Raw genomic sequence first — 20,290 nt, forward strand, 5'->3', positions numbered from 1 at the left:
TCTTTCTGCCAAAATCTGCCTGAGCCCCACTGCCACGTGTGTGCTTTACGCCAGCCGCCTGCCCGAGTTAGGCCCAAATAAATACACAGAAACTTGTATTAGGTTCAAAGCTGCTTGGCCAATGACTAGGACTTCTCATCTGTTAGCTCAGTCTTAATTATCATAAATCTATATATGTTATAAGACTTATCTTATCAGACGCCTTAATGGCGTCCCTCCTTGTCAGTGGATCACATTGTGCCGCAGGAGCAGGAGCGGAGGGGAAAGAGGGCATACTCCTGTTTCCTCGCTTAGATATGAGTCTCCTTGCCATGTCACTTCCTGCCGGGATCATCACTTCTCTACTACATTTCCCAGAATCCTCTTTGACTCCTAGTCCTTGCTTGCCATTGGCCAAACAGTATTTTATTCAACAGTCAATAAGATAAACATACAAAGAAGTACATTCCCCATCAAAACGTTACAAATAAAGGGTCTATGCCAGCTCCAAAATATGGTAAAGGCTCCATAAAGTGACTTTTGCAAAGAGAACAAGGCCTTCGAAAATCAGAGAATAAACATGGAGCAAGGCAGAGTCTTATGAGTGTTTAGACAATCACAGGAAATACAGAGAAAAAAAACAAGCTATGCCTTTTTCTAACATTTCCTAGGGTGAGTGTAACACAGTGATCTGCTATGCTAGGATAAAGACAGCTATTTCACACCATAGACACAGGTGCAATTCCTGGAGGCGTGTGCTTTAGGCAATTGGAGATCTGAGAACTCCAGTTTCCCTTTCATCTTCCACATGTCAGCATCCAGAAGATTTGTAAAAGCCCCAACATGGGCATGTGTTCAAATGGCATGTCTCCCAGAGCTGCACTGCTGTCCAAGAAGGTCCCCATATTGTCTCAGAAAGGCCATAGATGAAAGTCTGTAACACCCTTGGGATGCAGCTTCACAGTGCAGCAATGTCCTGGATGATAGAAGGTGGTTCTTGGTGCCATAACAAAGACCCCAGTTGTAAGAGCAGCAACTCGGGTGATGGACACTTCCTTGCCATCTCTACAACTGGGACTGTGAGATACTTTTGATCTGAGAGGCAGACACTGACAGCTCTGTCTCTAATTCAATTATTATCTTGTCTTAGAAATGTAACAGGATAAAATAAGGTTTAGAATTAATGTTGCTCCATATGTAGACCTTTGGCTCCTAAAGAGGCATTAAAAGTCTAGAATACTGTGCAGTACATATATTTTGCTTAGTTTAGTGGTGTCATTTATGTACACTTCTTCTGAGATCTTTATTTTTGAAACTCTAATTTGTACCTTTTGTACCTTTCTGTGTTCACAGGAAGACATTTACAGTCATCTCGCTTCTTTTATTCAGAATACTGACATCTTGGATGATGCAATAGTCCAAAAGTTGATTTATTACACTTCTAAGGACATGAGGGATGAGGATGTAAGTTTTCGTCTTGGTGGTGAATGTGCCCTAGGGCTGATATTGAAGACTTTGGCTGACTTGGATACAACATGGATATCACAAATGCCTTTCCTTCATGGATCCCTGAGCCATAATCAGAATATTTGTTCTTCGTGGTAGCTTACTTAGTTACTAGTAGAATCTCTTTGTTACCAATGCACAGGAAATGAGAAAAGTATATGAAAGACTTTTGAGGGAATATTGTCCATAGTTGAGAGAGTTTATTTCAGTGGAGTACAGTTTTCTTGGGTCCCATATCACTTCCTGTCTCAATATCTACCTCCTTATCTTGCATTGTCTGACCTTTTTCCAAATCTCAATTCAGGAATTCCTTATGCTCTATGTTTAAGCTCTCTGGTGCTTTTAAGAGTACAGTTTTCAGTGGGTTGTTTGTATCATGTTGAGATTTTATTACCCTTAGTGGGAGGGTTGATCAAATTTACCTAGCTTACCATCACAGAAAATAGAAGTGTCTCCCATCATTTCTAAATTTTAAGATAATTAAATCGAATTACACCTAAATTAAAGCACTAAACCCCAGGCCTGATTCTTTTCACCATTACTTATCCAACCACAGTAATTCATATTTCTTAAACATAAAACATGAAACTGTCTGAAGAGAAGGAAAAGAAACATAGAAACATAGATTGTTCCCAAGTATATAAGAACTGCATAAAAATTGCCTCTGCATTCCCAGTTGCTGAATCCTACCTGAGAGATTTGTACTATGAATTTCAATCAGTCTGTTCTTCCTCTATCTCAAATCTAGGTAAACTTAGAATATTACATAGACTATTCCCCCTTTTAGACTCGCTCTTCTACTTATATTTTTATCTTCTTCAGATTCCAAGAGAAATCAGAATGCTGGCTGGTGAGGTGCTGGTGTCTCTTGCTGCTCATGATTTCAACTCTGTGATGTATGAAGTGCAAAGTAACTTCAGGATTCTGGAGCTGCCAAATGAATTTGTTGTGCTTGCCCTGGCTGAACTGGCAACCAGCTATGGTATAAAAGGAACATTCCAAGTGTTCCCTAGGAAATAACTATACCTGACTAATTGCCTAAAATCAAAAAAAAAAAAGAGTTAAGGCAAAAGCATGAGTGTCTATGTTCTACTGCACTAAAAACCATTGACAGAAAAGCATGAGAGGTGTTATGAGCATAGAGGAACCTGATGGCCAGCCATTGATTCAGGATGTACTAAATAGGGTTGAGCTCTTTTCCATCCTCCTCATCCCCTTCTTGTGTCTCTGCTTCCACAGAAGCACATTCTCCATGAGTCATAAGAGACCAGCAACAGGACACTTATGTAAAAAAAGGTTTCCCGTCATTTGTTTCTATAGTACTTCATTGAACAGATGCTATTGAGCACCTGTCACATTTGCTATACCTTGGAAACAGAGGCAACGCTAGATAGGAGATATAAACATTCGTGAAGTAATGATCCAAATAGCAATTGTTTGCTACTAATCAACGTGTGTAGGTGGCTAGGTAGCTACTGTTTTCCTTCAGACCCACCACACCTTGATGAACCCATATTCAGGCTTTCAGGTGGGAGAAGAAGAGCAAGAACACAAAATTCCCTCTGCCCCTCATCTGTCTATTGTATGCTGTTCAGCCCTGGGATATTTGTAGTAGATACAGGAAAGAGTCGGGATTTCCCACATGAGAAAGTGAATGATGCCTTTTCCTCTTGCGCCCTTCACTGTAGTGTCCCAGAGCATCCCTTTCATGATGATGACCCTGCTCACCATGCAGACCATGCTCAGGCTGGTAGAGGATGAAAATATGAAGCAAACCTTCTGCATAGGTGGGTACCCCTGTGATGCAGTGTTTGGTTAAGATCCAGACAGGTTTCCAGGACACTTCGCACACAATGCAGACTGATCACAAAGAGTTTTCCAAAGAGTTTGTAGTTTATATCAATTCTGCTCTGCCATCAGTGTGTGAGAATATCTTAATCTGGTTGGCAAGTGTCACTTGCAAATATTTTCCATCTGGACAGAGTATCTCCCAGTAATAGTATGTCATGATAGTTTTAATTTACTTTTTTTTTTTTTTTTTTTTTTTGGTTTTTTGAGACAGGGTTTCTCTGTGGCTTTGGAGGCTGTCCTGGAACTCACTCTTGTAGACCAGGCTGGTCTCAAACTCACAGAGATCAGCCTGCCTCTGCCTCTGCCTCCCGAGCGCTAAGATTAAAGGCGTGTGCCACCACCACCCAGCCCTTTACATTTATTATTTATGAATTAAAATGGCCTAAACAATGTTCATGTTAATTTGATGAAGTCTTAAGATGATTTAGAAACTTTTGTTAATTGTTCTCTCTTTTAGAATAAATTCATGGTTCTTCCCATCTTTATGTTTTCTCAGTCTGTGGTTGTATTTTTTTAATGCAGCCCTTGAAAAATTCAGCAAGGCCATTTACAAGTATGTCAACCACTGGAAGGAATTCCCCTATCCCAAACTGGATGCCCACCGGCTCTCTGACAAGATCTTCATGCTGTTCCGGTACATAATGGAGAAATGGGCACCCCAGGCCTCACCCATGAATGTGAGTGGGGCTTCAGATAGGCTCAAGTTGCATCCTCACCCCACCAAGCTGGTTACACCGTGTGGTGTGTGTGTGTGTGTGTGTGTGTGTGTGTGTGTGTGTGTGTGTGTGTGTGTGTGTGTTTGGGCGCATGCGTACAAATTTTAGTGACCTTCTTTAGTTTCTTGTCTACACTTTAAGCTATTAAAGCAAATTTTGGGGGTTTTTCAAGACAGGGTTGCTCTGTGTAACCCTGGTTGCCTTAGAACTCTCTTTCTCTGTAGACCAGGCTGACCTGGAATTTTTTTTCTCTGTAGACCAGGATGTCCTGGAATTCTCTTTCTCTGTAGACCAGGCTGGCCTTATTAAAGAATTTTTAAAAGAATTTTTGAGAGTTAAATCAGCAAACATGTAACTTTTTAAATTTTCTCTTTTTCTTATATGGTAAGTTTAATTCTTGTGGGAATCACTAATTACGTTTTAGGAGTTATATCAACTCTATCAATTTTTCTATGGGCTTCATGTCACCATTTATCCGTTGTCCCATCTAAAGTTTTTTGAAAGACAACAACATACCAGATCCTCTTACAGATGATGGAGATATATCAAAGATTAAACAGATCAAATCACACTCTGCTACTTCAGTATGTGGGGCAAGCAAATGGGTAAATGAGAAAATGTCAACTCTTTTATGTTTCATATATCATAAACTACATCTGAACTGAATCATTAACTTGAAAAAAGCAATAGATACAAAGATTCTCTGGTGTCTACCAATAACACAATTAGATAAATAACGCCAAAAGAATTCACTCAACTGTGTGAAAATAGGGTAATTCTTTACGGTGAATGAATTACAAAATACTTTCACATATATAATTCTATTCTTATTATGCTTAATATAATTTTAATTAATATAAATTTTAAAGTAAGCTAAAATATATACTGTTTAAGTTTCTTCTTGCTATCTTATTAAACCTTATAAGAGGTTTAAGACTGGAATTACTTTCTAATTCTGGGAACATCTAAGGTGGCCAAATCTTTAGCCAGTGGAAGTTCTAAAGTTATCTCTCCTTTTGGGGCACCTGCATAGCAAAATCCAGCACCTTCATTTCATGGCTACACACCTTGCTTCACACAGGAAGAGTCAGGCAAGCTGTGAGAACCCCCAGAAACTCAGGCCTCCAGAATCTTTTCCCAGGACCACGACCACCCCAATCACCATGAGGAAGCAGAAACTTGATGCAAACAGCAAGAGGCTTTAATGAAAGGTGGACATTTGTACAAAGGGGCTCTCTCAGCATGCAGGTAGAGAGCAGCCCCGTCCCCCAGGCACAGGCGTTTTTTAAAGGCAAAAACCACAAGTTTAGGGAGGGGTGTGACCAGAGTCATGGGTTCCTAGGAGGCCCTTTGTCTTGAGGAGAGGGCTGGAAATCAGATAGCCTCCTGGCCCACCAGTTGTAAAACCTGCAGACCTCAGGATATGCTTATCTTACTTGAGCAAATGGTAGCTATCTCTTTGTTTCGTAGGGACCCTTAATTGTTAATTATTGACACATTGGCCAGTGGGGCAATCTTTTCCTCCATGAGCCCCTCGGGGAGGGTGGCCATCTGGGAATTCTTGGTACCCAGTTATCTTATGGCTTTGTAAGCTGGTAAATTCCAGGCCCTAAGTCATAGTAGTGGCCTTAGTTTCTGGGTTAGGCTGCCCTACATTCAGTTTAGAGAGTTTCTTTATCTGGGCTATATTTCTTTGCTAATTTTTAAGTCTTTCAAAGCAACCAAGAAATTAAACCAAGTAGTAGGGCTCAACTCTACTCGCTGATGAGCCCTGCTAAGGCTATAGCATTGAAACCAAGTCTTACATCCCACAACAGAATCAAAGCCACTGCAGTGCAAGCTGGAAATGGATAACAGGCATGCTTTAGCGAATACACTAGAAGAAGGGGAACAGTAGCCCAAAGGCATAAATGAATGAAAATAGAAAAGTCATCTCAGTCATATAATGAAGTGACGTAAATGTTGCACAAGATCTGCAACTTTTTGATATCTTTGAAACATTCTCAACAAGGATTTTAATGTTAGGAGAATTATTGTGATATCAGTTTTAAACCTATACCAGATAGATGTTTTTGATACTTTTGATGCTGTGACCAAAAGCCTGACAAAAAGCAACTTAAGGAAAGAAGGGTTTATTTTATCTTAGTTGAGAGGACATGACCCAACACAAAGGGAAAACACTCTTGCAGGCAGCTCAAAAGTGGCAAAATTGTGTGTGTGTGCATCAGGGACTCATCACATAACACCTTGGTGAAACAGGAAGCAGAAACAAACAGGAAATGACACATGCCCTAAAACTCGCTCTTCTTTTTTGTTTTTCTTGTTAGCCTTAGCCATGATCTAAAGTAGCATTATACTTCTTAGAAGGTTTTTTTTTTCAGATTTTTTTATTTGAATTAGAAACAAGATTGTTTTACATGCCAGTCCCAGTTCCCTTCTCCCTCCCTTCCTCTGCTACCATCCCCTCCCCAACTAAAGCCCTACCTATCACATATCCTGTCTTCTATTCTTCCCCTGGCTCAAACTTTCTGCTCCCTCATGACCTCTGCATCCTTCCTCTTCTTTCCTTCTCATTCTCCAGCTCCCTCCCCACTCTTCCCATGCTCCCAATTTGCTCAGGGGATCTTGACCCTTTCCCCTTCACCAAGGGACCATGTATGTCTCTCTTAGGGTCCTCCTTGTTTACTAACTTCTCTGGCAGTGTAGAATATAGCCTGGTAATCCTTTACTCTATGTCTAAAAATCCGCATATGAGTAAGTACATACCATGTTTGTCTTTTTGTGATTGGGTTACCTCGCTCAGAATGGTTTCGTCTAGTTCTATCCATTTGCCTGTGAATTTCAAGATTCTATTGTTTTTTTTTCCACTGAATAGTACTCCATTGTGTAAATGTACCACATTTTCTCTATCCATTCTTCAGCTGAGGGGCATCTAGGCTGTTTCCAGATTCTGGCTATTACAAATAGTGCTGCTATGAACATCGTTGAACAGATGTCTTTGTTGTGTGAATGTGCTTCTTTTGGGTATATGCCTAAGAGTGGAATTGCTAGATCTTGTGGTAAACTGATTCCCATTTTCTTGAGGAGTAGCCATACTGATTTCCAAAGTGACTGTACAAGTTGGCACTCCCACCAGCAGTGGAGAAGTTTTCCCCTTTCTCCACATCCTCTCCAGCATAAACTGTCATTGGTGTTTTTTGTTTGTTTGTTTGGTTGGTTTTTTTGCCATTCTGACAGGAGTCAGATGGTGTTTTGATTTGCATTTCCCTGATGGCTAAGAATGATGAACACTTTCTTATGTGCCTTTCAGCCATTTTAGATTCCTCTATTGAGAATTGTCTATTTAGTTCTGTACCCCACTTTTTAATTGGATTGTTTGGTGTTTTGGAGACTAGCTTCTTGAGTTCTTTGTCAGGTGTGGGGTTGGTGAATATCTTTTCCCAGTCTGTGGGGTGCCGTTTTGTCTTGCTGACTGTGTCCTTTGACTTACAGAAGCTTCTCAGTTTCAGGAGGTCCCATTTATCAATTGTTGATCTCAGCGTCTGTGCTACTGGTGTAATGTTCAGGAAGCAGTCTCCTGTACCAATTAATTCAAGGGTATTTTCCACTTTGTCATCTAATAGGGTTAATGTGACTGGGTTTATGTTGAGGTCTTTGATCCATTTTGACTTAAGTTTTATGCATGGTGATAGGCTTGGGTCTATCTGCAGTCTTCTACATGTTTGCATCCAGTTATGCCAGCACCATTTGTTGAAGATGTTCTCTTTGTTCCAGCATATGAATTTGGATTGTTTGTCAAAAATCAGGTGTTCATAGGTGTGTGGGTTAATTTCAGGGTTTCCAACTCTATTCCGTTGGTCTACCTGTCTATTTTTGTGCCAATACCAAGCTGTTTTCAGGACTATAGCTCTGTAATAGAGCTTGAAGTCAGGGATGGTGATGCCTCCAGAAGTTCCTCTATTTTACAGGGTTGTTTTGGCTATCCTGGGTCTTTTGTTTCTCCATATAAAGTTGAAAATTGTTCTTTCAAGGTCTGTGAAGAATTGTGTTGGGATTTTGATGGGGATTGCATTGAATTGTTTTTGGCAAGATTGCCACTTTTACTATGTTGATCCTACCTATCCAAGAGCATGGGAGATATTTCCATTTTCTGGTATCTTCTTTAATTTCTTTCTTTAGAGACTCAAAATTCTTATGGTACAGGTCTTTCGCTTTTTTTTTTTTTAGTGTTACTCCAAGGAATTTTATGTTGTTTGTGGCAATTGTAAAGGGTGATGTTTCTCTAATTTCTTTCTCCACCAATGTGTCATCTGTATATAGTAGGGCTACAGATTTTTTTGAGTTAATCTTGTATCCTGCCACTTTGCTGAAGGTGTTTATCAGCTGTAGAAGTTCCCTGGTAGAGTTTTTCAAGTCACTTATGTAGACTTCCATATCATCTGCAAATAGTGAGAGTTTGACTTCTTCCTTTCCAATTTGTATTCCCTTGATCTCCTTTTGTTGTCTTATTGCTCTAGCTAGAACTTCAAGGACAATATTGAAGAGGTATGGAAAGAGAGGACAGCCTTGTCTTGTCCCTGATTTTAGATGAATTGCATTGAGTTTCTCTCCATTTAGTTTGATGTTGGCTGTTGGCTTGCTTTATATTGCTTTTATTATGTTGAGGTATGTTGCTGTTATCCCTGATTTCTCCAAGACCTTTATCATGAAGGGATGTTGGATTTTGTCAAATGTTTTTTCAGCATCTAGTGAGATGATCATGTGGGTTTTTTTCCTCAGTCTGTTTATATGGTGGATTACATTGATGGACTTTTGTATGTTGAACTATCCTTGCATCGTGGAATGAAGCCTACTTGATCATGGTGGATGATTTCTCTGATGTGTTCTTGGATTTGATTTGCCAGTATTTTATTGAGAATTTTTGCATCAATATTCATGAGGAATATTGGTTCTCTTTCTTAGGTGTGTCTTTGTGTGGCTTAGTTGGGCAATGACCCTTCTGCTTCTATTGTGTGGAATACTTTGAGGAGAATTGGTATTAGCTATACCTTGAATTTCTGGTAGAATTCTACACTGAAGCCATCTAGCCCTGTCCTTTTTTTGGTTGGGACACTTCTGATGACTGCTTCAATTTCATTAGGGGTTATAGGTCTAATTAAGTTGCTTATCTGTTCTCGATTTAATTTTGGTAAGTAAAATCTGTCCAGAAAATTGTCCATTTCCTTTAGATTTTCGAATTTTGAGGAATATATGTTTTCGAAGTATGACCTGATGATTCTCTGGATTTCCTCTGTATCTGTTGTTATGTCCCCCTTTTCATTCCTGATTTTATTAATTTGCATGTTCACTCTGCTGTTTGACAAGTCTGGATAAAGGTTTGTCTATCTTGTTGATTTTCTCGAAGAACGAACTCTTCGTTATATTGATTCTTTGTATTGTTCTCCTAGTTTCCATTTTATTGATTCCAGCCCTCAATTTGATTATTTCCTGGTGTTTGCTCCTCCAGGGTATATTGGCTTCTTTGTTTTCTAAAGCTTTCAGTTGTGATGTTAATTCTCTAATGTGATTATTCTCCTGTTTCTTCATGTGGGCACTTAGAGCTATGAACTTTCCTCTTAGCACTGCTTTAAAGTGTCCCATAGGTTTGGATATGTTGTGTCTGTATTCTCATTGAATTCTAGGAAATCTTTAATTTCTTTTTTTATTTCTTCCTGGACCCAGAAATTGCGCAATTGAGTGTTACTTAATTCCCATGAGCTTGTACGTTTTCTGCAATTTGTGTTATTGTTGAATTCTAACTTTAAAGCATAGTGGTCTAATAAGATACAGGGGGTTATTTCAACTTTTTTGTACCTGTTGAGGTTGGCTATGTTGGCAAGTATGTGGTCGATTTTAGAGAAGGTTCCATGTGGCACTGAGAAGAAGGTAAATTGTTTTGTATTTGGATGGAATGTTCTATAGATATGTTAAGTCCAATTGGGCCATAACTTCTATTAGTTCCTTTGTTTCTTTGTTAAGTTTCTGTCTGGTGTTCCTGTCCAGTGGTGAGAGTGGGGAGTTGAAGTCTCCCACTATAAGTTTGTTCGAAAACCCACCCTTCTTGACCAATTTTCTCCAATGTGGCTTCATCTCATGGCTTCATTATACAACCTTCTACAACAGTACCACCAGGTGGAGGCTGAATGTGCAAATAAAAGAGTTCATGGAGGATAATTCGAACTTCATTGCCTGATATAGGGATAAATGGAGGCAAAATGATCAGAAGGCTATAAAACTATTCTAGGTCATAAATGGTAAGATCAATTATCACAGTGTTGGTCATTCTGATCAGAGGAGGAAGAGGCTGATGAACAGAATCAACAGGATTTGATATGAACTGTATGCCTACAGTGCAGGAAATAGAGGTCCTTGGAGTGAGTCCCAGATTTCTGATGTAAATGATCTTGGTGTCATTAAATTAGATAAGGGAATGAGGAAGAATAGCAAGTTTGAGAGAGTAGCTTTCATGGGTTTAATGCAGACATACTGACTTGAATGCCTATGGTGTGTTAGTAAGTTTGGATACATTCAGGCTCATGATTAAGAAGAAAACCAAAAACTAGCCACATAGGTTTGGATGTATCACTATTTAAGTAACAAGTGAATGATATTAGATAGTGTTGTCCAAGAACAGCATAAGGAGCTGAAGGCGGCAAAAATTAAGTTCCAGAAAAACACAAAGGAATAACTCAAGACAGAAGATGGAGAAAGAATTCAGAAGGAAGAGGAAGAAGGAGAATGAAATTGCAGAAGCTAAGAAAGAAGCTTTAAAACAGTTACTAAAGCTCTACAATCCACAACTACAGAACTCAAGCAAGAAAAGTCTTGGAAATGATGTAGTTCACCAAAACATGCATTAGAAGAACCATCTCCCAAAGGCACAGCCTCAAGTGAAATGAATGTTATGAGCCACTAAGTTTTTTTTGTTTTGTTTTGTTTAGTTCAAGTTAGGGAACAAGCTTGTTTCACATGTAAGTCCCTTCTCCCTCTCCCTCCCCTCACCCTCATCCCTCCTCCCCCACCCCCAACCTACCCCCACCCCATCCACCCACCACTCCCCAGGCAGGGTAGGGCCCTCAACGGGGGCTCTGCAAAGTCCACCAAATCTTCCTGTGCTGGCCTGGGCCCTTCCCCATGTGTCCAGGGCCAGAGTGTATCCTTTCACATGGGATGGGCTCTCAAGTCCCTTCTTACACCAGGGAAAAATGCTAATCCACTTCCAGAGGCTCCCTGGAGTGCAGAGAATTCCTTATTGACATCCATGTTCAGAGGGCTGGATCAGTCTTGTACTGGCCTCCCAGATAGCATCTGGGGTCTATGTGCTTTCCCTTTTTCAGGCCAACTGTTCCTGTGGGTTTCTCCAACCTGGTCCAGACCCCTTTGATCTTCATTCCTCCCTCTCTTCAACTAAATTCCAGATTTCAGCTCAGTGTATTTCTGTGGATGTCTGTCTCTGCTTCCATCAGCCACTGGATGAGGGCTCTAGGATGGCATAAAGAGAAGTCATCAATCTCATTTTAGGGGAAGGGCTTTTAGGTTATCCTCTCCACCATTGCCTGGATTGTCAGATCGTGTCATCCTTGTAGGTCTCTGGAGATCTCCCTGGTTCCAGATCTCTTCTCAGACCTATAGTGGCTCCCTCTAATATGGCATCTCTCATCCTGCTCTCTCTCCTCTATTCTTCCCCCTACTCAAAATCTCTACTCCTCCATTTCCTCTCCTCTACTCCTCTTCTTGTGCTCTTATTGTGGCAGCACCCTCTCCCCTACCCTCATGCTTCCAATTAGCTCAGGAGTTCATGCCACTTCCCATTCGTGGGGTCTAGCCACTAAGTTTTTATATGGCTTGTTGTAAAATAAAACTTTTCAAATTACCACATATACTCTCTACAGAAATCAGGCTATCAAAGTATTCGACCAACTGTTAATTTTTATTTAAAAATTAATTTTTAGGAAAAAGATAGTGGTAGTACCTGGATTTTTATGATTAATATTTGTCATATCTTATGCTCTGGAAGTTGTTCACTAGAGTGGACTTCTGGGATGGGTGGGAGGTAACAAGTGGAGGTAGGAACTTTAGAACAGAATGTCTAAAAACTTTAAAGAGAGGTAGAAAATAAATAAAATATTGTAAGGAAAATGATGTGAAGGGAAAGTGTCAAAGTCACATGGAATGTTGTGTGACACTCCTCCTGGGGATATATGCAAAAGCATCTACTCATCGAAGAAACAGAACTGGCAGAAGATCAAAGTATCACCAAAGTGCAACTTGGTGAACCCATGGGTTTTGTTGGTGTTACTTGCAGAATATTGCGGTTAGCTTCAGGAGCAGAAATAATTTTTGCAAGACAGCTGCATCACCAAAGCCCATCCCAGCATGGGTGACAGCTCATGAAAGCTAGAAACTTAGAGTCTGCTACATAGCCAGCAGGTGGCTCTACTAGGTTGAAGGATGTCTTTTCCAGGTAGCTCAGTTGACCTCAGTCTCTTCCAGGCAGCTCATCTGGTTTCTGCTTCTTTCAGGCAATTGAGTTTGCTTGAGAATGTCTCTCAGCCAGCCTTACTGCTTATGTATACCTGGGGAGGGAGGGATCTAGAGAATCTTCCCAGTTTCAGGAACTTCCTGAAGACACTGAGTTCTTAGTTTCCTGACTTAATGAGTTTCCTGAAGGATGGAATGTTTCACCTCCTCTTAGAATATCCTGTTATTTCACCTCCCTATAAACAACTTGTATCTTGATGCACTTCCCTGAAAAATGAAAGGTTGTAATCTCAAACAGTGAAGTGTTCTGTTGCTAGAAACAAACTTCCCTGCTGGAAGGAATGTTTCATCTCCCCTTAAAACTTCCTGTTGCTTTACGTCACATCCTGTGTCTTAGCAAGTTTCCCTCCAAAATGGAAGGTTTTAATCTGCAGGAAACTGCTGGTACAGCATAGAGTCATCAAGCAGCACTCATTACCTGTGCATTTTCCAAAAATAGAACTACTTCATTTCTAAAGGTTTTTTTTTTTTTTCTAAAGGAGATTTCTGTGTTTACAGAGTCCCCAAAGCACTCAGGGCACTGAAAACTATACACAAAGCATAGCACAGTGTAAACAATGACCTTCGTTTATTGCCCCTACAGACTTTGACCATAGTCAAGGTCCATGGCCCCACCGTGAGCCTGCTGCTGCATCGTGAAGACTTTCACGAATACGCCCTGAGCCAAGTACCCTGGCTCCTGACCCAGTACAAAGACAAGGAGAGTGATTTCTACATCACACAGGTGAGAAGAGAGACTCTGTATGCAGCCTTTCTAAGTCTCAAAGAGCTTGGGAAACCCAAACACCACCAGTTCAGTAGCTCCACTTAAATATTTCTAAGGACACAGCAGACATACAGAGCTTGTCACAACTGTTGGTGGAAACTCCAAAGGGGAACAAAGGACTGTTACTCCAAGCAGATGAGGTTAGACTCATTAATAAAAGTTGTAACTGCAGCAAGGTCAGGTGTGTTCTCACAAAATATAATCATTGGCCTTTACTTCCTGTGTGGCTGCTTCACTGGCATCATCCACCTAACCCACAAGTGCTTCCATTTTAGAGTCTCAAACAGATATTGACTGCAGCGGTCCTCTATGACATTGTCCTTCCCAAGAACCTGAGAAGATCCACTCTCACCAGTTTGCTCCACCAGGTAGGAAGTACACGCTGTCAAGTCTGCTTGTTGACTGTAAACTACTTCTCTACTTTTGACGCCTGCCTACTCCCCAATTGTTATTCCTCTCTACTCAGGTCTGCAGACTTCCTGAGCCTCCAATAAAGGAAAACAAAATTGAAGCTTCAAGCTGTTTCCTCATTCTAGGTATGACCCAGCATCCGGAGAGTTAATAAAAGTATCTCAAAATGACAAAGGTGCTGGAGTGTGCTGTCACTGGAATTGCTTCCACACATGCAGAATGTCCATAAGGCTCACAGCAGCCTCTGCCTACCCTCCTACTCACAAGGACGGAGGATGAGTGGCATGGGTAGGGTGACGAGTCATGCCAGGCTGCCCCAGGACAAGGGGGCTCCAGGTAGAGAGAATTATCTGCTACCAACCAGAAGATTTTCTAGGAAACTAGCATGAATTTCTCACCCTAAAGAAAGGAAACTGCTGTTTGTCTGAGTATATCAGATGCTGTGATATCGTTGAGTCCAAAGTCATGGTTTGTTTGATTCATCCTTGGCCATTCCTTTGATTCCAAGCACTTTAGTTAAAAAAGAATCTCTTTCCTCTTTCTCCTCCTTTTCTTCTTATTCATCGGATTTTGCACCATCTTATTTAAGTCTCCTTTCTACCACCTGGCAAATGCCTGGCACAGATTACAAAGGAAATGCCAAAGTCCCTGGATTGGTGTCTATGAAAACAGCCATCTGGTTCCTCTGAAAGCTCCTCCCCTGGGTCATCTCTCCCACTTCACTGCTTATCTTTTTGGTTTTCAAGTATTTTTAACTTTTTTATGTTTATGGGTGTTTTGCTTGGGTGTATGTCTGTGCACTGTGTGTGAAGTGCCCTTGGAGACCAGAAGACAGCATCAAATCACCTGAAACTGGGGTTAAAGATGCTTTAGAGGCATCATGTGGATGCTGAGAATCAAGCCACAGTCCTCTAGATGAGCATTTAGTGCTGTGAACTGCTAAGCAATCAGTCACTCCAGCCCTTTCCATTTTCCCCTACCTCCTCTGATTATGTACATTCTTCTTCCCAGCCTAATTCACTTTATTCTGATAACTTCCAAAACAAATACCTCTCCCTCTAGCTTGTCATTGTGTTGCTCTGTCCTGTAGCCCTCTAGTTCCTAGGATATGAGGCATCACTCCAGTCTCTGGCTTCTCCTTCCATGTTTGTGGCATGCCCATTCATGTGCCTCTTCTCCTTTTCTTATAGGGACACTAGTTCCTTTGAATTAGGACCCATTCGACTAGCTTTCTCTAGTCTGCCAATATCCCTAACTCCACGGGAGACCAAAGTACTGAGCAGATTCACCCAATTCCTGCAAGTTTCTAGAAAGCAAACTGCCTAACTAAGAGAGATTACTCCAGAAACCTGGAAGTCACAAAACCAACCACAGGGTGGCCTTGACAGTCTTCATGAAGAAATCCCTGTCTTCCCATTCACAAGTACCTTACCAAAATAGAAAATGAGTTCTCATATATGTTACATACACATATTAAAGTAGAATAACGTATAATTAACATATGTTAATATGAATTCTTTGAAGGAATTCTCACAAGCTTGGTATTTCTAAACCTGCAGCTCACGCCAATCCTGCAGACCTGCTGGAATTTTTGGATGAACACATAAGAAGTAACAATGAGGCTGTTCGAACAGGAATCTTAACTTTGTTAAGATCAACTATCTATGTCGAGGGTGAGTATCAGAGATAAAGCCAGGATAGTTCAAGTTATCAGGCAGATGGTAACAGAGGCCTACAATTCCCAAATCCTGTGCTAAGTATTCTGTGCAACATCCCAAAAAAATGAAACTGTCTTCTTGGGCTTCTGTAATCTCCCCATTGAAGTGGGCATTTTCAGTTACTCATCTTCTTTTGTGAATTTTACTAATGCGTTTCATTGAGGAAGAAAGAAATTTGAAGAAATAAATTTAAATTTTGCAAGATACAGCAATTTAGTGAAGTAATTTAATCATAAATAGTGAACGGGTATAAAATTCTCTACATGTAGAACAAGGTAGAATATAATTACTGTTTCTCATTACTACAAAAAAATCACATTTTTATAATAGTAAGCATGTCTTTCAATAATACATTTGATTTTAATTCCGTCTATATTTTTTTCTTTTCGGTACAGTTAAAAATAATTATACATTATAAAATGGTTGATAACATGAATTCAATAAAATATGAGAATTCATTTTTTCATAACATGGTAGCTTTAAAATTCTAGTTGTTGAAGAATCAGCTGATAACAATACTTATGAATTTCACAGCTAACACACTGGGCATAGTGTATTGAATACATGCTGAAACTTAATCTGTGACAGAAGAAGCAGATGTAACAGAGAATCAAAAGAGAAACTGACATGGTTAATGATTAGAAAAGAAGGCAGAGCCGGGCATTGGTGGTGCACACCTTTAATCCCAGCACTCGGGAGGCAGAGGCAGGCGGATCTCTGTGAGTTCGAGGCCAGCCTGGTCTACAGAGCTAGTTCCAGGATAGGCTCCAAAGCAATACAGAGAAACCCTGTCTCGAAAAACAAAAAAAAAAAGAAAGAAAAGAAAAAACATACAGATAGGAGGGGCATGAATATATATGATGTTAACAACCAAAGTCTTCCAATTGTGTGACTTAATTCTAATACATTTTCACTATTCTAGATCATACTGTATCCCTACTACGTCTGACCTCAGTTTTGCCTTTTGTCTTTCAGAGCCCAGGTTTAGGAATCACACGACTTCAATCGAAAATATGGTCAAAGTTGTCATGAGTGACCTCAATGTAAAAGTAAGAAAGTTAATAGGTGCTTTCATTTGGTCGGTGGTGGCTTCAGTCAGGAATGTTTGGATTTATTCTGGTTGAGGATTTAGTGTGAAACTTCTTTATAAATTACTCAGTGATCAATGTCATTTTTTAAAATAATTTATTTAACTTTATTTTTACATGCATTGGTGTGAAGGAGTCAGATCCCCTGGAACTGGAGTTATAGACAGTTGGGAGCTGTCATGTGGGTGCTGGGAACTGAACCTGGGTTGTCTGGAAGAGCAGCCAGTGCTCTTAACTGCAAAGCCATCTCTCCAACCCAGATCAATGTCATTCTTAAAAGAACTCAACCCCAAAAGATAAACTACATTCTAATTTACATACAGTTCTAAGGCTTCTTAGTGGAACAAAAGACTTTTGCCCATCCCAACACTGCAATGTTCTTCAAATGCATATTTTAAGTTAGTTATAAAGATGTGAGCCAAAGAGATAGCTCAGTGTGAATATGTACCTGCTACTAAGCATAACGACCTGGGAATTAAGCCTGGGGATCCACACAGAGGAAAAACTCATTCCAGCAAATTGTCTTTTCATCTCCACACATGTGCTGTAGCATGCACACACACATACATGCACATACAAAATTAATAGGAATGTTTTAAAATGAGCTGAACAAGAACAATTAACAATAGGCATAGGGAAACCCCAACCCTACACAAAGAACTACAGTAACTAAGGATCACTGAGAATGAGGGAACTAGTCCTGCCTGGGGAAGAGTTCACCAACTGGTTATCCAATACCAAATAGTCAGCCGCGAAAACATGCATACAAGTAACATTATACAGACAGAGCAGGTTGTATATACATAAATGTTTAGTAAATATATATGAGTGTACATATGTGTGTAGTAACAATTAATAAAAGAAAGGAGGCCATGAGTAAGAAAAAGAGCAGGGGGATATATATGAGAGGGTTTAGAGGGAGGAAAGGAAATGGAGAAATGATGTAATTGTATTATAATCTCAAAAAAATAAATAAATTTTAAAAAGATAATTCTGACGGACTTTGAAGGTCCTCCATGGAGGGCCTCACTGTCCCTGGGGAGGAGTTGGGGGATGAGTTGGGGGGGTTGGTGGGGAACATGGGAGGATGGGAGGGTGAGGAAATGGGGGGATGAATATGTAAATATGAGTACCTCTAAAATAAATAATAGTAATAAATATAATTCATCCCCCCCAAAAAAAGCCATGAGTCTTTTTCTTAGCATAGATATCCTGTTTTTTAACCTGAGACCATCAAGAGGAAGTCCTATAGATATCAGATTGTCTGGTGTTTCCTGTGTCCTGATACTCCATTCAAGTTTTTCATGTTAAAAACATTATGAGAAAAAATAACGATTATTTTAATTTGGATATGAAGCAATGCTTTGGAACCAAACCCTTTATGGAAGCCTTATGAAGAGAACAAATTCTTGTAAGACATTCTGAAATAAATCATGACAGTGTGAAAATGTCTCTTTTTTAAGTTCTCACCTTAGGATGGTTCATGACACTGACAGGAAATTGGAAGGTCATCTCCCTTCTGTGAAGCAGAAAACATTTCAGGTGTGTTACTCTTCCTCCAGGTAAGGAAGTCCACCCTTCTTCTCATCCAAACCATGTGTGAAAGGGGCTACATCGAAGCTCGAGAAGGATGGCCCTTGATTGATTATATCTTCTCCCAGTTTGCCATGTCCAACAGGAACCTGGTATGAACACACTACAGTTTTGATTGCTGTACTCCTTCAAGTACAGTTGACTCAACAGAGCACAAAGAAAATTATTATTCCCAAGCATAACTTCAGTCTTACCACTTTTCTTTATAATTTCTCTGAGTCCCTGTTTCTCTTGGGTCCTTTTCCCCTTCACTAATATCCTAATATCATTTCTAACTTAAAGTGAACACGAAGTAGGTTAAATCCTTCTCTAAGGAAGGAACCTAGCTTTTGTATTTTAACCAGCCATTCCTCCAGCCCATTCCTCCAATGGGTCCTTTCAGGTGGGGACTTGATTGATGTTAGGGATCAAGATCACTGTGCCCCATGAACCCCTTTGCTTGAATCTTTTGCCCCAGAGCCTGAAAACACACCAAAGTATGTTTAAAGGAAATTGTTTAACCTTTCTTAAAGGAAAAAGCAATGAAATCTAACTCCCAAGATGAGGAAAAGGAGGAGAAATTTGTTCAAGAAACAAGCCTTGAGGTCTTAAAATCTCTGGACCCTTTGATGATTGGGATGCCCCAGGTAAGGGACTTTCATTACCACTTAAGTAACTGGGATCACATATTTAGAGACCTGCTCGCTTCTGGGTAAAGTCTTGAGTTCGAACAAGGTGTATTCTTAGCTTATTTGATATTCTGACTGTAAGAATTGCAATTTGATACTCAGCACATGGCAGGTGAAGGTTTCAAAAAACCAAATGAACTTTATAATTAAGGCAATGGGTATGAGTTACTTACATATACATAGCACATTGTAGTTCATAAGAACTCTAACAAATTTCTTCTCCTCTTATCTTAACCTACGTAGAATATTGCAAAGCAGAAAGAGAGTAGCTTTAATGTACCCAGGCTCAGGGCTCATTGGAGAACAAGTTAATCCGAACTTCTAACAAAAGCTACTGAGAAACTATTTTTCTTGAGCAAAACTATCTGAGAATAGTTTTTAATGCCTCAAAATCCTTGGCAGAACCAAGAGACAATCAATCGGCCCTCCTCCTCCAATCATGGTGGTGGATCTGAGACTTCATCTAGTCTAGTGTCTAACTCTTGAGTTATTTGGAGTATTTGCTTCAAAAGCATATTTAAAAGTTACATCCCAAACCTAATAGATGAGCATGTCAGAGTCTACAACTGAAAAAGTGGCAGTATTTCTGGTGCACACTGAAGTTTGAAACCTTCTGATCAAGCAGTCCATAAAGGAAAAAAATAATGTCCCAGAACTGCTAAGGGAGCCTAAACTTTACAGAATCTGGCAATAATGGACTCTTATCTTGTAGTTGATGAACTAATGAAAATGGTAGACAAAGACTAAATACAGAAAAGAATCAGTGTAGGAATCCCATGGGATGGCACAAAGGTAGCCTAAGAGAAAGAAACTGTGTATTATAGGAACCGTAGCAGTGCCAGTATAGGAATGAAACAGGAGAGTTCATAAGAGATCTTACAGTCAAAGAGGAATTAGTGATCAAACACAGGTGAAAGTACAAGGAAGTCCGTGTTGATGCCAAGGTTTCTATCAGAACTAGGGAAAGTGACAAAGGAACTGCAGAGCACAGGGAGTAACAGCCGCCCAGTCGTTGTCTGATCATCTTCATCCTCACTTAGGACAGTCTCACTTAAATTCTGGAGTTAGGAGAAACATGCAGGATAATTGCAGTTGTCACTTTTCCAAGAACAACTCTGTCATTGTCAAGGAAGCAAAGAGAGGCAGGGCTACCCATAGTGCCTGCAGTCATCACTCAAAATGAACCATTTTTCTGCTGCAAAGTCAAGAAGCAACTCCAAGGAGAAGTGTTCACCCACATCCCTACAACTGGAATTCAAACATGAAGTGCAGACATTTTATTTCTTGATTTCTCTTTGACTTGACCTGAAGACTGGAATAATGAGACACAAGAGACAAGTTTCTAAAACAAAGGGAGAAATATAAGGGACTATTAGGAAGTATGGAAAACAAGAAATGACCCTTCCCATGCTCT

At 40.1% G+C, this 20,290-nt stretch overlaps 1 protein-coding gene across 1 annotated transcript in view; it reads left to right on the plus strand.

Moving 5' to 3' along the window:
- The window catches only part of Mroh2b (maestro heat like repeat family member 2B), a 64,792-nt gene that overhangs the window by 3,084 nt on the left and 41,418 nt on the right, over positions 1-20,290 (plus strand). Inside the window, exons 3-13 of the mRNA XM_027401374.2 lie at positions 1,333-1,443; positions 2,308-2,467; positions 3,174-3,272; positions 3,859-4,013; positions 13,216-13,356; positions 13,674-13,766; positions 13,865-13,934; positions 15,369-15,482; positions 16,503-16,576; positions 18,178-18,300; positions 18,721-18,834. Coding sequence (XP_027257175.1) covers positions 1,333-1,443; positions 2,308-2,467; positions 3,174-3,272; positions 3,859-4,013; positions 13,216-13,356; positions 13,674-13,766; positions 13,865-13,934; positions 15,369-15,482; positions 16,503-16,576; positions 18,178-18,300; positions 18,721-18,834 — 1,254 coding nt within the window. The remainder of the gene's footprint in view (positions 1-1,332; positions 1,444-2,307; positions 2,468-3,173; positions 3,273-3,858; positions 4,014-13,215; positions 13,357-13,673; positions 13,767-13,864; positions 13,935-15,368; positions 15,483-16,502; positions 16,577-18,177; positions 18,301-18,720; positions 18,835-20,290) is intronic.

The sequence above is a fragment of the Cricetulus griseus genome, chromosome 2, assembly GCF_003668045.3.
Source record: "Cricetulus griseus strain 17A/GY chromosome 2, alternate assembly CriGri-PICRH-1.0, whole genome shotgun sequence".
NCBI classification, from domain to species: domain Eukaryota; kingdom Metazoa; phylum Chordata; class Mammalia; order Rodentia; family Cricetidae; genus Cricetulus; species Cricetulus griseus.